The 16,844-nt window shown below is 36.0% G+C and overlaps 1 protein-coding gene and 1 long non-coding RNA gene across 5 annotated transcripts in view; one reads left to right on the forward strand and one right to left on the reverse strand.

Annotated features, from left to right (window-relative positions):
- Positions 1-16,393, reverse strand: part of LOC123562436 (nuclear pore complex protein Nup85-like) — a 39,300-nt gene extending 22,907 nt beyond the window's left edge. The window contains exons 1-7 of one of the 4 annotated variants that reach the window (XM_053537468.1): positions 15,925-16,393; positions 10,281-10,380; positions 3,644-3,745; positions 3,127-3,187; positions 2,490-2,560; positions 1,531-1,644; positions 763-884 (exon numbers count right to left, since the gene is read on the reverse strand). In XM_053537468.1, coding sequence (XP_053393443.1) covers positions 763-884; positions 1,531-1,644; positions 2,490-2,560; positions 3,127-3,187; positions 3,644-3,745; positions 10,281-10,380; positions 15,925-16,119 — 765 coding nt within the window. In that variant the 5' untranslated portion in view covers positions 16,120-16,393. Of the gene's footprint in view, positions 1-762; positions 885-1,530; positions 1,645-2,489; positions 2,561-3,126; positions 3,188-3,643; positions 3,746-10,274; positions 10,381-15,356; positions 15,476-15,924 lie in introns of those variants that run through there. The other 3 variants (XM_053537467.1, XM_053537470.1, XM_053537469.1) reach the window with 3 other exon arrangements.
- Positions 6,700-9,842, forward strand: LOC128555330 (uncharacterized). Its single transcript, XR_008369991.1, has 2 exons — positions 6,700-9,238; positions 9,507-9,842. It is a non-coding gene; the product is annotated as an uncharacterized LOC128555330 (long non-coding RNA).
- Positions 16,394-16,844: the final 451 nt, after the last annotated feature.

Consider the following 16,844-nt stretch of genomic DNA (forward strand, 5'->3'; position numbering starts at 1 on the left):
ATCATCAAGGTGAACATTCTGACAAATTTTCATGAAGATTTCATGAAATATATGGCCTCTAGAGAGGTCACAAGGTTTTTCTATTTTTAGACCTACTGACCTAGTTTTTGAACGCACGTGACCCAGTTTCAAACTTGACCTAGATATCATCAAGATGAACATTCAGACCAACTTTCATACAGATCCCATGAAAAATATGGCCTCTAGAGAGGTCAGAAGGTTTTTCTATTATTTGACCTACTGATCTAGTTTTTGAAGGCACGTGACCCAGTTTCGAACTTGACCTAGATATCATCAAGGTGAACATTCTGACCAATTTTCATGAAGATCTTGTGAAATATATGGCCTCTAGAGAGGTCACAAGGTTTTTCTATTTTTAGACCTACTGACCTAGTTTTTGAAGGCACGTGACCCAGTTTCGAACTTGACCTAGATATCATCAAGATGAACATTCTGACCAACTTTCATAAAGATCCCACAAAAAATGTGACCTCTAGAGATGTCACAAGGAAAAGTTTACGCACAGACGGACAGACGGACGCTGCGTGATCACAAAAGCTCACCTTGTCACAGTGACAGGTGAGCTAAAAACATTGCCAAGCGAATCACCAAGTTTTCAACTCTGAAAAGCCTTGCTAAAATATATCCAAAAAGAGGCAAAATCAAGTTCTAGGATATCAATTTAAATACTCAACTGTAAGAAAATGGCAAAAACACATTAATAAACAAAAGAAATCAGAAACAAATAAATAATCTGTTTACACAATCCCAGTATTCATGATGTTCCTCCTGGAATTCTTCTCTCTGTATCTCAGAATACAGGTTCTCTCCCTCTGTAAAATGCCATCGCAACCACTCCAACAACTGTGATATCACTATACCTCCTAATGATAAAATTCAATTAAAATTTCTACATCAGTTTATAAATAACAAACTGTATGATAAAAAAATATAAAGTAACCTATACATCATTATTAACAAAGGCTACTGCAGAGTGGCTTTCATACAAATGATCTTAATCTTACAGATAATCTTGTCTTATTCCTTCTTAACTCTTCACAATAAACTGAACTGACTGACACAGGTTCGCACAGAAGTCATCAATATATAAGTAGAAAGTGTCTGAAACCAATATAAAGGAAAGAGTTACTCTGTCACATACAGTGATAGTATTTTATTTTGTGAGCAAGAAATTTCATGGTTTTGGACAGAAGGGTAATTTGTTGGGATATGAATTAGAGGATTTCAACTTTTGAACATTAGTGGGAAATTTACTTGTTCTTTGGAATTCAATTTTTTGGACTGACTCAACTATGAAATCCACCAAAATCAGTCTCCCACAAAAATCGATGACTTATTCACAGCTTGCATGTCTATTTTCTTGCCTCAAATAACTTTCCAAAAGATGCTGGCTGTATGGAAACATATAAAATCAAAATATCATGCAGGAACTGACTTGACGAAGACTGCAAGTTTGTGAGAGAGCAATGTAAAAGACTGATGAAATGTAAGCATTTTTCTCAAGTATACCTGGTGCTACATCAATCCACAATATTTCACACAAACTCCAGATCAGTTCTGTCATATTTAATATTTTTAGCTGTTCCTCACATTCTGCTTGTATCTGTTCATCTCTGGTTGAATCTACACAATGTAAATAGTATATTTAACAATATGAACATAATTATAAATGTTTTGTTTGCTCATGTTATAACACTTTTTTTTTTCAACTGTATTATAAGTTTGCAATTGTGGCCAATAATCCCAAGTTGAACTCATATTCTTGGTTTCCATACACCAGTACTAACTTGTTTCCAGAATTGACAATTTCTCCACTATATTCAGAAATAAAACATAAATGAGTTAAAACGTATTATCTTCTGTCAATTCGTCACAGAAAACATTCAACCTTGCCCAAGGAAAGAAGTTGTGACCTCTGATCTTGTTGAAGTCTTGAGCTTTCCCTTCTGTGTTAACTGGGTGCAAAATTTATGATTTGTTTGTTTCATAGTTATGCCAACTCAATTTAGGTTTTTTGGCAACTTTCAAACAGTAGAGGAAGAAATGTCACTCTTGAAATATATCAGGCACATCCTGGAACCACGGTAGAAGCACTGACCTTAAGACAGATAGCATCCTCACATGAAAGAATTCTACATGCTTTGTGGATAGGGGTGGGGGGATAGAGTTTCAAAAACACAGCATTGATAAGCAAATGACCTTAACCACTCTTCCATACAAAGGGTTTTTTCAATCAATGGCTTGTGGAAGTACTATGTCTTGAACAGGAATCTACAATTTATGGAAGCCTAATTATGGAGCAAATGAAACACACTTTGAAGGGACTAATGAAACATAAATCTGAAATCCAAACTGAAATAGACTCAGCAATATAATGAAGTTTGCTTTGTTGCTATTCACTGCTAATACAACAATCTGTTTAATAAAATATTATCTAATATTAATACATGGAGTGTATCACAACTCACTAGACTTGTTGAAAACATCAAGACTGCAAGCTTTCAAGACACTTCTGTACTGCTTGCTGGCTTTCACCAGTCTGAAAAAGAAAGCAAAAATGTTTAAACAAACTTTCAGGGTCTTTCATTTTTTACTATAACAATGCACAAATCTGACAGAACAGTATTAAGTGCATCAAAACACTGGAATGTACCTGTAGTTAATCAAGGCAATTTCTATCCTTTTTTACTTCTAAAAGTAAGCTCTCTGACATGCAGGCCCCTTGACCACATGGTTAATCACTTGTCCACACCGCTGTAGGTTCAAACCCAAGTTGGACTATAGAATCATTTCATGTAAAAAGCTATCCACCTAGTTTGCACAAGGTTCTTGATCTTATCCAGGTGCTCATTGATGCCATATCTCCACCATTAATTCTTCAATATCACCAATATGATTAAATTATGTCAATATGACCTAAAACATAATTAACAAACCCAGTAATCAGTTTCATTTTTTTTTCAACCAGCCATAACACAACAGTACATTTGAAAAGTTTCACACAGAAAATGAAAGTAGCTTTGACCACGTAAATAAGACTTAAAACAAACCAAAATTTTCCCAGTATTTGAAGACAATGGAAAATACCATCTAGACAGGACTTACAGAGGTTTTAGCCCTTTTCCTGAGGCTTCCTGTGCTTGTTCCTGTAGTGTTACAAATACATCTGAAATATACATGTTTCTCATATATAGTTTTAGTGTCTTAACCATATTTTAGTCTGTGAGATTCAATCTTAACCATTTTTTAACATAACAGTCTGGCTTAAGGCAACACCTCTCTCTATCTCTCCCTCTCTCTTTTTCCTACACCATCCCTCGCTTGTCGGAGAAAGGAAGGGACAGAGAGAAAGAGATATATCTCTCACAAGCTTTGAAATGTTTCACGTATATTCCATATTTTGAAATAAGAACAGTTTTAATCAAATCCTTTATTACATTTTTCAAATATGTTGTAAATCTAGAAGTAAAAATCTCTTCAAGGCTAGGATTCCTAGCAGGAACATAATTATCATTCTACCTTCGTATGAAAGCTAAAATATCTAAGCTCATAGTTTTGTAAATACCAAAAATTGCAAGCAAAATTATGGAATATAATAATTAAGTACATGTATTTTACATACTGTGAGTTTCATTGACAAGTTTACGAGTAATTGGACCATGCATGTCTGTCTCCCATCTTACATCATGTATTTGAGCCCCACCCCCGACTCCAACAGTTTGTTCTGAAAAATAAAACAAGAAGCAATATTTTTCTTGCTCATATAAACAGCAAATGTCATTTTTGATGTTACCATGGTAACAAGATGACATGATAAGGGTATTTATAAGCAAAATGTTCAAGGTATAGCGGGTTTCAAGTGATCTAAACACTGAAAATATAGTCATTGACTCAGGACCTCATCACTTGAGTGAACCTGTGTGCTGGAGCCATCAATAGACAAGCAAGCAGTTATGCACTATATATTAAAATGAAAATATGTATAGCTAGACCAATAATATATTAGTCCATTACAATGAAAAATAAAGAACAAAATTATATACTTTAGTCATAAATCTGTGTAATTATATTACAGACAAATATCTACAATGAACAAGAGGGCCCTGAAGGCCCTGTATTGCTCACCTGACCTAATTCTTCAAGATTAACATTCTGACCAAGTTTCATTAAGATATGGTCATAAATGTGGCCTCTAGAGTGTTAACTAGCTTTTCCTTTGATTTGACCTGGTGACCTAGATTTTCAACCCACATGACCCAGATTCGGACTTGACCTAAAGATCATCAAGGTTAACATTCTGACCAAGTTTCATGAAGATACGGTCATAAATAGTAGCCTCTAGAGTGTTAACAAGCTTTTCCTTTGATTTTTTGACCTGGTGACCTAGTTTTTGACCCCACTTGACCCAGATTTGAATTTGACTTAAAGATCATCAAGATTAACATTCTGATCAAGTTTCATAGAGATATTATTATAAATGTGGCCTCTAGAGTGTTAACAAGCTTTTCTTTTGATTTGATCTAGTGACCTAGTTTTTGACCCTAGATGATCCAGATTTGTACTTGACCTAAAGATCATCAAGATTAACATTCTGATTAAGTTTCATTAAGATATGGTCATAAATGTGGCCTCTAGAGTGTTAACTAGCTTTTCCTTTGATTTGACCTGGTGACCTAGTTTTTGACCCCACCTGAACCAGATTTGAACTTGACCTAAAGATCATCAAGATTAACATTCTGACCAAGTTTCATTAAGATATGGTCATAAATGTGGCCTCTAGCGTGTTAACAAGCTTTTCCTTTGATTTTTTGACCTGGTGACCTAGTTTTTTAACCCACATGACCCAGATTTGAATTTGACCAGAAGATCATCAAGATTAACATTCTGACCAAGTTTCATTAAGATATTGTCGTAAATGTGGCCTCCAGAGTGTTAACAAGCTTTTCCTTTGATTTGCCCTGTAGACCTAGTTTTTGACCCAAGATGACCCAATATCGAACTCGTCCAAGATTTTATTAAGGGTAACATTCTGACAAAGTTTCATTAAGATTGGGCCAAAATTGTGACCTCTAGAGTGTTAACAGTCAAATTGTTGACAACGGACGACTGATGACGGCGGATACAGGGCGATCACAAAAGCTCACCTTGAGCACTTTGTGCTCAGGTGAGCTAAAAATACACAGCTAAATTTTACACTGAGTTACAAATTTAATTAGAGTTATATTAATTACCCTAAAAGCATGTCCACTCGCACATTGATTCAATTTATGAAAAATATTTTATTACCCTTTAGCCTGCTGGCAGCAAGTGATTCTGCCTTTGCGACCAGCGCAGACCAAGATCAGCCTGCACATCCATGCAGGCTGATCATGGTCTGCCCTGTTTGCTATTCAGTCAGTAAATTTCAAATCAACATCCCTTTGAATATTAAATGGTACTGCCCCAAGTGAATGATGGCAAGTCCATTTTAGAAATTTAGCAGGCTAAAGGTTAACAACTAAAATGTATGTTGTTACCTTAAGTTCCATCATGCTTTTAAATTAATGTCAACAGTAGATGGAACTGCTATACAAATAGTGAATATGCATAATTGCATGGTTAGAAAAGTACTACTTTCAATATTGCACAAAAACTTGTACAGCTAAGAGTCATGAAAAGAGGTAATTGAAAAAACACCAGGCCCTTCCCCAGCCGCATAAGGCGCCGCGCTACCGCGGCGCTTAAAACACGAAATACAGCTTCCCGCAGCGCTTAATTATCCCGCGCGGTGCCTCAATTATTAGCGAAGCGTCTTACATCAGTAAGCGATTTCATCCCTGTGAGATACCTCAGGTAAATATCGATCGGGGAAGTTTATGAATACACAGTGTAGCTAGCTGTTTACCGTGTACTGATAAGGGTTTAAAGACAACACGTGTTGATGAAAGTCTGTGTTTTCACAAGTTTGCGGTTAATTGGAGCAGGAGTGATTGGATTATAATTAGTTAAAGATTATAATTAGTCTTTGCAACGAAATGGGATAACAGTTGGTGACGGCATGCATGGGTAAGTTAATTGTTATCGAGTAATAATTAGCAGAGAAAGGCAACTGTATTAAAATGACTACAGGCACTTGGTTGCACTGATAGTATTTTTCTTATATTGGCCTGTACCTACTGTTTGTTGGTTTTAATACGTGCACCAGTGCTCCCTGTATTCAAAAACATTATTTACTGTAAGTGAATCCCTTTTATTAAAAAAGTTAAAATTTTAGGTTAGATATTATTACATATAAGGTATATATCTGACGAGGCAACGGAAGTGTATGACCGGTGTATGACGGGTAATGAAAAGGTTTTGAACCACTAAATTATTTCCGGCTTTTGAGAGTTGATCAAGACTGTTGTCTTTTTTTTTAAACTATGTAATAAAAATGTTACACAAGGTCAAAAACAAGCTCACAACATTAAATTATAGAAAAAGAACTTATTCACAATGCACATGTCAGATATTTAATTTATAAAAATTGAAAATGTATTTCTGTATGAAAGGTAGGTATATACTTCATAAGTGGCTGCAGGCAGGTATTAAAAATCTCTCCCCCCCCCCCCCCCCCCCCCCCCCCCCCCCCCCCCCCACCCCTCTCTCTCTCTCATAATGTCAAGTCATCTTTCGACTGATAGAGACATGGGATACACGTCGACTTGCTAGTTATGTTGAAAAAGAGTTCTAAAAGACTGATGGGTCCGACATCAGCTAAAATGAAAAGGCTAAAGGAATGTTAGCATGGTAAGTCTGATTAAAAAAGAACAAGCATTAAAAGATAAAAAAAAACCCATAGCACTCTGGTCTAGTACATGTACTTTATGGTTGCTACAACCACTTTGAAAGCTTCAAGGTCAGGGTGGTCAAGATTATTCCACAGTACATCTGAAACTTTGTGGTCAGGTTATTCTACAAGGTCAAGGTTATTCCATAGTATTACTTGGGTGCAAGATGGTATATGCATTTTCTAGCTGTGGACGGACAAGTATTTGTATGCTTATGTTTTGACGTTTTCGTTTGTTGTTGCGATGATTATGAAATTAAGGGTTTAATAGCATTTAAAGATATTTAAGTGATATTTTACATCTGTCACACTATTTTGCACTGACCATTAACTATAAAATATAGCCATGGAGTAAATATTTGGTTTTGATGACAGCTTTGATTTTTGTGACATGAAGTGCCTAATTTAGAAGGATTAAACTCCATGTCCCACTTATTTTCCCATTGTTCTAGCTTGTTAAGATTTTCCTGGAGGATTTTGTTTCCATCCACAGAATTGATATCATAATAAGGTATATGTATACTACATTATCGTCGGCAAAGTGTCGGATTTGAGACTTGATTGAAAATGGGAGATCGCTAATATAAAATAGAAAATACTGAGGTCTAAGGATGGAACCTTGTGGAAACCCAGATGCCATTGGTACTTCTTTGGAATTTCGCCCTCAAGAACTACAAATTGACTTTCTATCAAGTAGAAATGCATAATACCACTTGATGACTTGTGGACAGACACCATGATCTTAACAAAAGTCTTACGGAAGTCGAGTACAATTAAGTCAGTTTGTTTACGACTGGAAATGCTGTTAATCAGCTCACCTATTAACTCAATTGGTTGAGTTTTACAATATCTCCTTCAGAAACGCCATGTTGCAGGTCATAAAGAATGTTACGTTTAGAAAGATGGACAGAGGCATCGGATGCATAGATGTGTTCTAGTGTTTTACACAGTGAATGATATAACAGATAATTTGCCAAGTCATGCGGGTCCCCCTTCTTGAATAGAGGGCAAACAAAATCTTATCTCTATTTTGTGGGAACAGTGCCTGAGAAGAAAGACTATGGAAGATTACCAGTAGAACATCAACAATTTCATCATTAAGTTCCAGGAGGACAACTGGACAAAAATGGTCTGGTCCTGCAGCTTTGTCTGGTTTTAGGTTAGCTAGCAATTTGAGAATATCCATTTTATCGATGGAAATTTCAGATATTATGGAGGCAATGTTCAGAAGGCTATAGAATTTTAAGTTTTTGAAGTCAGTTTTGTCTAAGATAAAGTGGTGATTTGTTTAAATACGGATTGATAATTTTAAATTTGAAAATGAAATAGATTATTTTAGTGTTTGTGGTCTTAAACCAGTGAAATGTCAAAAAGGTTATTCCATAACCCTACATATTGCTGGTAAGTAAATATTTACACAGACTATCATCATAACTGAGGAGATATATTTACATGCTCTTCACCAGTGTGGATTATAAGTCCTGCTTTGGTGTAGAAATCTTTCGCTTGAAGAATTTATCCTGGTACATGGAAGGTTGGTGGTTCTACCCAGGTGTCTAATGAAGTTATACCTGCAGGCACACCTTATGTATTCATCCAACAACATCAGATGTTTAAAAATACCATGTCAAGAGACAAGAAAAAATAACTGTACAGCAATAGACCAAATCAGTTATTACCATTCATAATTTTATCATGTCCAAAACATTGCGCAATGATACTTATTTCCACTTTGGTGATTATTACATTTCACTCGGACTTTATCGTAGACCCCTTTGTAAAATCTCAAACTTTAAACTAAAATAAAGGTATTAAATCCATATAATATTTGAACACAATTTCAAAGTTTTGTTGTTTGTAGCATCATCTGAAGCATGTGCAGTGAAAAATCTTAATTTGATATCTAAAATAGTGTGATATTTATTTCTAGTCACTTTATTTTCATTGTAAATATACTTCGTTATACCCAAGTGGAAACTGGCAGGTACTCGAAAATGCAGCTCTCTGATTGGTCAGTTAGAACCCCTAACGTACGGTGATGTCATGTTAAAATTATAAATTTCTGGAGGTCCATCATGAATTCTGTGAAAAATTGTAATGATAATTCTTGTACAATCTTTGTCGACGTGTCTGTGTTATGGTTCTGGCTCTGTAGGCAAAAAGCGACATGTACTCCAGTTCGTTTTACAGTCTGTTCCATTGATCTGTTCTACTAATACAGACTTAATATGTAATATTAACGCATGAAATAGACCGGGCGGTTATTGAATGGGCACAGGCGAAAGCCACCCTTACCACAGATGAACACTTTGAGCACCATGGAGTGGATTGTTGGTAATCTGTCCGAGTCTCACCCAAACCTGAGCAAAGTCGCTACAGTGGGACTGCTTCTACCAACCTCCACAGCTGGTGTGTATACATGTTCTTTCTGAAACTTGCTGCTTGCAGTAAAATACATAGTTAAACTTGAAATACAGAACCTGCTTGTGTGTGTAAAAAAGCTGCAATGGTGTTGTTAACACCCACAAATATTTAACAGAAATACTGTTGCAATTCATTGTGCAGAAGAACACAAGATAAATGTCAAATCTTAGGAACTTTTACAATATAAATCCATCCTTGGTTATATAATCCTTGCTCTGGGAAAATAACAAATACTTTTTTTTTGTACTTCCAGATTGTGAGAGAGGTTTCAGCAGTTGAATGTGTAAAGACCACCCACCATTCACCAGTGAGCATGAAAGTGCTTAATGCCTTACTCATGGTGTCCATGCAGGGACAAAAATTGAATGACTTTAATTTCAGTGGTGCAGTAAAGGAATGGCACAGAGCCAAGACAGACACTTACCAGTATATGAAAACAAAAATGCCTATGTGTTGTTAGTGTTGGTACAAAAGAAGTGGAAGGACATATGTGTTGTTCAAAAATACATATAAAAGAAGTGGACATCTGTGTAGTGTATATGATATATTGATGGTTATATGATTATGTAAAAATGTAGAAGTAATGAAATACATGTTGTGTTTTTTTTTGCATATGGTATACTTAAAAAAGCACCATTTGGGTTCTATTTTTTAAAAAAAAATCGAACACGGGAGGGGAAACCCCTCCCGCACCCACCCCTTATCCCGCCACGCAAACTTTACCCCAGCGCCTTAAAAAATTTCTGGGGAAGGGACTGAACACTTCTACTGTGTTAAACAATAGACAAACCTTTTGGCAGTTATATGAGAAAACAATTATCAAAAATACAATTTAACAAGAAATTAGTATATTTCATGTTCACAACAAAATTGTGGTGGCCCCATTATGAACAAAGGCATTATGACCCTATAATTACCAAAGGGCTGGCATGTCTATTAATCATTACTCACCCTATCAATTAACCTCACAATACTGATAAAACAGTTGATGAACAAATAAAAAAGAGAAATGCACAATCACCTCCACCTTCAGCTAGATGTGGAGTTTTTCCAGAGTAGAGGAACAGCTGATTGCCTAAGCCCCATGTAGCTTGTAAACCTATTCGTGTGTCTGTATATGGTAACTCCTACAAAAAAAAGGCATGTTTAATATAGCTGCAACTTTTTCAAAAACCAACAAAGATTTAACATACCATACATACTCGTGTATATGCGCAGTTTTTTACCCCAGTGATCCCCCTCCACAATTGTGGGTGCGTATTATACACAGGTAAAGACGATTTTTCAACCTGTAAATTAGTAAAATTATTTTAAAATTTCCCTCTTCCAGTAAAGGGAAACTACTCTCTGCACTAATTGTCTAGGCTAAAAACTAATCTTGCCATGACATTCCGTTATAGTTAGGAGTCAGGGCTTCGGAAATTTGCCGGTTTGTCGGTTTTGGACCGATTTTTGACTTTTCAGACCGATTCGTGAAGTGAAAAACCGAAAAAAATCGGTCCCGTAAAAATGGAGAAAAGTATAAATTTCGGTCTGATATCTCAATACACGATCACCTGCCAAGTAGGAAATTGTTGGTCGCACCTTCAGATAATCAATAAACGTGTCAATCAGTCTGATTGTCACTCTGATAATCGGTCCGTAATTAGCGCGTGACGCAATCAGTGCTCGCGCGGCACATCCTTAATGTTTGCAGACAGCCGACTGCGGTGTATTAAACATTTTTGACTGGTTTCCTAACGTTTCTGACTGGATCCAAATCGTTTCGACGGGGATCCACTTCTTTTATTTAGAATCCGACGGATGGTTTATTTCAAAAGGTTATGTTTGATCACGTTAACAAACAAATGGTCGCTGCATTTAATCAAAGAGCTATAATTGTACATTATAGGTCTTTGAGTTAATGAGACATCACACGGAAAACCGATAAAAATATTTTTTATAATTACTTGATTTGAAAAAATTACATGATTCATATGTTGGGGCTCCAGTTGAAACAAATGCAGAAAATCGTCTTTGCAACCCGACTGTACAAAAAAGAAATAATGGACGGCAACCACGAATGATAAAGAAAACCGGAGTGGCACTGTTTATCAAATCGGTCTTAAAAAACGTTTCAAAATGAAATTTTGTTTACATCAGAAGAGAACATATAACTTTATAAAATGTAGTTGCTTACTGAAGTACAACGTAAGTGAAATGAAATATCCGTGGCCAACCCGCGTGACGTTTTGGTACTATACATGCGGGAAATTCGATCTCAGCGTTCAAATAACGTACACATTCGGTCCGCGGCAGATTATTCTTTAAATACTGAGGCTGTTTAGCAGAGAATATGTGTCGTGTAACTCACTTTGACGCATTGTATTTTATAGAATTCCGTCAAAGAATGAGGAAACGTCACAAAGTATCTGCCGTGTATACGGTATCGAAGTCACGTGCGTTGGCTTTTAGACCAGTTACGCACACGGTGTCAGTGCCTCGTATTATCTCGGAAAAACATCGAAATTTAAACAAAGTAACGATCACACATAACACTGAATAACTGTCTTCATTGTATGGTAACGCGCGGTGACTGGTAACTCAGTTTTAATGCATGACATGCTTATTTCTTTACCCTATCACGTTTTACAAAATATGTAATATTGGGAATGCGGTGGGTGGGGTAGCTCCGATGTCAGGATTTTCGTTTCGGACCGATTGAGTTATCAAAATTTCCGGAGCCCTGTTAGGAGTGGTTTATTTTTTAAACAAAATTAATTTTGTATAAATTTGATAGTGTTTGAAGAAAGAAATATCAAAATTCATTATTAACTTCTATGATACAAGATTAAAGTGTTGACAACAAAATTGACACATGGCGTTACTTCTTTTTGCTAATTATTACCAACGGTTTGCACTTTGACAATAACAAATGACGACCACACCTTTTGTTATCAGTTTGAATTGAGAACCTTGAGTCACTCACTGTGAAAGATGATGCCATTCTAAGATACAGAAAATAACTGCTGTCTATCTATTCACAAAAATAATTAAAGAAAGGAACAATTATGACAATATTCTATTGGTTTTATTTTCAAGATATACACACTGACCTGGTACACATCGACCATGTAACACAATGACCAGCATCATATTTCTTTATTTATTTCAGTCTCTTCCAATACATTACATATATATGCACATAAAGATTTTACAAAACATAAGATACATAGTACTGGCCATTCTTGAAATAGAATTATAAGAGACTTTGTATCATAAAGCATATCAATGAAGAAAACCAGAGACATGACTCTCACACCACTAACTAACACAGCCAATGATATTGTGTTTACAAGATAAGTAAATATTCTGATCTGACCAAACATATTTTATATCACATAATTGCTAAACGTCATAGATCTGGTAATCTCACTGAGCTTTAATTTGTTAGGACATTATACAGATGCTGGACCCCTAGACACTTCCTTTTTCGAAACAAAAGTGAAGAGATCTGATGTTTTTATTATGGCAGTGGCTAGGTAGCCTAAAGGTCTACGAAGCCAGCTCTATATATAAATATCGTATATGAACATGTAAGTCAAGGTAGCCGGCTCTTTAATAAACTGTATTATGAAGGATCATATTAGTTAAATAAATTACATTTCTTGTGATTTATTTACTATTTGTGATTTACCTGTTTATTTCGCCGTATTTACGCACTCATATCATATCGCCCTACATTTTGTTATGTTATCAACAAATCCGCGGTTTGTATTCAGTACAATAATCCCTGTCATTATCAAAGGTGTTTATTGATCAATCTGTAAAAGTTTATAGTGTTTGCATCACTTGTTAATTAGCGGTATGCAACTTGTATTGTATTGTTATCTGTCTTGCCTGCCAACCGTTACGGTCTATTGAAAATTTATTATCATTGCAGAGGCTTTGTTTAGTCCAGAATAAATAAGCAGAAATTATAAGTAATGAACAGGTCTTGTGAAAAAGAGAAATTTAAAACAGGTATTTCAATTTAGTATTTCATAAAGAATTTTAAATATTTACTTTCAGTTTCCATACTTGTCACCCATTTTCGCGACCGTGATTTTCGGCCATTTTTATCATTTCTTGCAAGATTTCTCTAGTACAATCTAAATAAAAAGCCATTTAAATGTCTGCATTTAAGAAAAACATGATCTCTGTTGCAAAAGCAGCCCTTTTTTTAAAGCATTTTTCGATAATAAAATCATGCAAAGACACCAAACCCCACCCACTTTTAGATAACTGAAATATAAATTGATTTTAAAAAATCTGCAATGAAAAATGTATTTGTTTTAAATAAAGTCTGTGGAAGTTGCATTCATAACAGTATAGCTTGACCCGTGAACAGCTGATCTTGACATGATATAATTGCAGTTACTAATAGTATGTTGAGAAAAAGAAACAGCTACCTGAAAAAAAAAGGTTATACATGTTATAGTAAACATAGTATATTATCCTTTAAAAGCAATGAAAATTCCCCCTTTTGGCTAAAACGACGCGAAAATTCCCCTGCCTGAGGGCTGCGGACCCCTTCCCCCAATTAGAGTGAGGGCCCTGAATACACTGCCTTAGAATAAAGAGCTCATATGTTCAAACAAACAATTAGAACCAATTAATATTATTGACTAATAAACAAATTGGCGGAGAAATTATGTAGTAATTAATTAATTAATTAAAGACACACATAGAAGTGCGAAAGTGATGATCACTTAAAATTATCACTAAAAAAGGCACACGAAAGGATCAAACGCCGGTATGTTCAGTAGAGCCGCATCATTCAATGTACTTTGATGCTCTTTGTTTTGCCCTTTTGTTTTTTAACCGTTTGATTAGTTTTGTTTTAAGAATGAATCACGGTTTCTCAAATTTGTATCGAGTACTTTTTAGAAGGTATAAAAACTCACGTTAGCGGTTAACATGTGTCATTTGTGTCAAATAAAACAAAGCAAGAAAACTTAAACTGCCAAACTTTGATAAAACACGTCTGCTTGATCACGCTCGCAAGCGTAAAATTTACAGTTAATTATTTAGGGTCAATTATTTAGGATAAGATACAATGTCATGTCTGTTTCTGTCCGTTCGACCGTCTGTGTGTCAACACAAAACAAGAAACCTTTTAATAAATCACATCTGCATTGATCATGCTCGCAAGAGTAAAATCATTTAGGGCCCTTTTTTTTAAAATACAATGTCATGTCTGTCCATTCCGATAATGACAATCTGATCATGGCATTCGTTGATAACATAACAAAATGTCGGCCGATATGATACGAGTGCGTAAATACTGCAAAATAAACAGGTAAATCACAAATAGTAAATAAGAGATCACAAGAATGTAATTTATTTAATTAATATAATGATCCTTTATAATACATGTGGTCGCATTGGTCTAGAGGGCTAAGACGCTTTCCTACGGAGTTGAAGGCCCCGGGTCGATTCCTGTACTCCCATTGCGGTGTGTCCTGTGGCAGATTGCCTCAGTCGACCCAGCTGTAAATGGGTACCAGCAAATTGCTGGGGGTAAGGAATAAATTGATTTTAACTGTTCTTAAAATAGGGTCGTTCACAAGCTCTACAGAGCTATTGTTCATTGTTTCACAAAGCGACGGTAAATAAAATTTACCTTTACCTTTACAGTTTATTAAAGCCGGCTACCTTGACTTACATGTTCATATACGATATGTATATATAGAGCCGGCTACCTAGACCTTTAGTCTAGGTAGCTGGAACCGGCTACCTAGCCGCTGCCTTTTATTATATTAAATGAAATAAGAGATGTTGATGACGAAGTAGACCTAATTATTCTGTGCAGTCGAGTTTCAGTTTGTTTGCATGCATAGCGTATTCACTAAAATACACCAGTACCGTGGAGAACCAGGCTAGTTAGCAGAGTATTTATAAATATTTGAAAATGAAAGTATAAAACTTCCGAGGATAATTTTACGAGTGTTTGGAGGGTCTAATGCATCTGGCAATATATATGAGGCTCTGCATTTCGAAAGAATTTAGAAACTCTGGTTGAATCACATAGATATCATTGACAGTAAGTGGAAAATAGTAATTATATTTTGCTTTTCCTTACCAAATAATACGGATCACGTTCCCGCTCCGCCATCTTAAATTGAAGAGTAATTTAGGGGTCACACTAAAACGCTGACGGTTATCAGCTGACGGGTAAGGAAGGTGATATGGTAATATTGAATGTATAGAAAGAGTTCAGCTGAAGTTTTTTGAAATCTATATTAGTTTAATGTCAAGCACACCCAAATGTATGGCGTATAGTGAAAATTGTGTCAAAAGCCGAAATATCTCAATCATTCAATCAATTTCCAATCGGTATTTACTAAAGTGTCTCCCTTTTCATTCCCTCAAACCTCAGAGAGTAAATACCCAAATATGACTGATATAACGATAACTGTAAATGGCGTCAAAAAGCTCCTGTGTAATTTAAACCCCCACAAGGCTGCAGGTCCTGATAATATCAAACCACTTGTCTTAAATAAACTGCATCCTGAATTAGCGCCACTGATACAACTCCTTTTCCAAAAATCCCTTGACACTGGAACTTTACCGAAGGACTGGACGACGGCGAACGTCACTCCACTGTACAAGAAAGGACTGAAAAGTGACCCTGCCAACTACAGACCTACCTCACTAACATGCATTCTATGTAAATCACTGGAACACATCATAGCATCAAATCTCTCAATCCACTTTAACAAGAATGACATCTTGTATGATCTGCAACATGGATTCAGAGAAAAAAGGTCATGTGAAACACAATTAATACAACTAATTGATGACCTAGCACAAAATTTAAGTCGAGGTAAACAAACAGATCTCATTTTACTTGATTTCAGTAAAGCATTTGACAAGGTCAGTCACCTAAAGTTACTTTATAAACTACAAGAGTGCGGCGTTAACAAACAGGTTATCACATGGATAAGGTCCTTCCTGATTGGCAGAACGCAGTCAGTACTCGTGGACGGAATGAAATCCGATGAAGTACCTGTCACATCAGGTGTCCCTCAAGGCTCAGTCCTTGGCCCGCTCTTATTCCTATTATACATAAATGATCTACCTCAGTCCTTACAATCACAAGTCAGGTTATTTGCAGATGACACGGCAGTTTACCTCACAATCTCTAAAGAATAAGACTGCGTCACACTACAGCAGGACCTCCAGAAACTAGAAACTTGGGAGCACGTCTGGGAGATGGAGTTCAATCCCAGCAAATGTCAGGTCATGAACATAACAAAAAACAGACAGAAATTTACACATAACTACATTTTACACGGTCAAATCCTGGAAGTGGTCTCCAGTGCAAAGTATCTAGGGGTAGATATAGCAAATGATCTCTCCTGGAACACACATGTAGATAGAATCACAAACAATGCAAACAAATCACTGGGTTTTCTACGCAGAAACCTCCCGGTCAAAAACCAAAATATTAAAGAAACCTCCTACAAGACTCTAGTTAGGCCACAACTAGAGTATGCCTCTACGGTATGGTCACCACACACACAAAGGAACATACATAAAATAGAAATGGTGCAAAGAAGAGCTGCCA

Source organism: Mercenaria mercenaria, chromosome 2 (genome assembly GCF_021730395.1).
Source record: "Mercenaria mercenaria strain notata chromosome 2, MADL_Memer_1, whole genome shotgun sequence".
NCBI classification, from domain to species: Eukaryota; Metazoa; Mollusca; class Bivalvia; order Venerida; family Veneridae; genus Mercenaria; species Mercenaria mercenaria.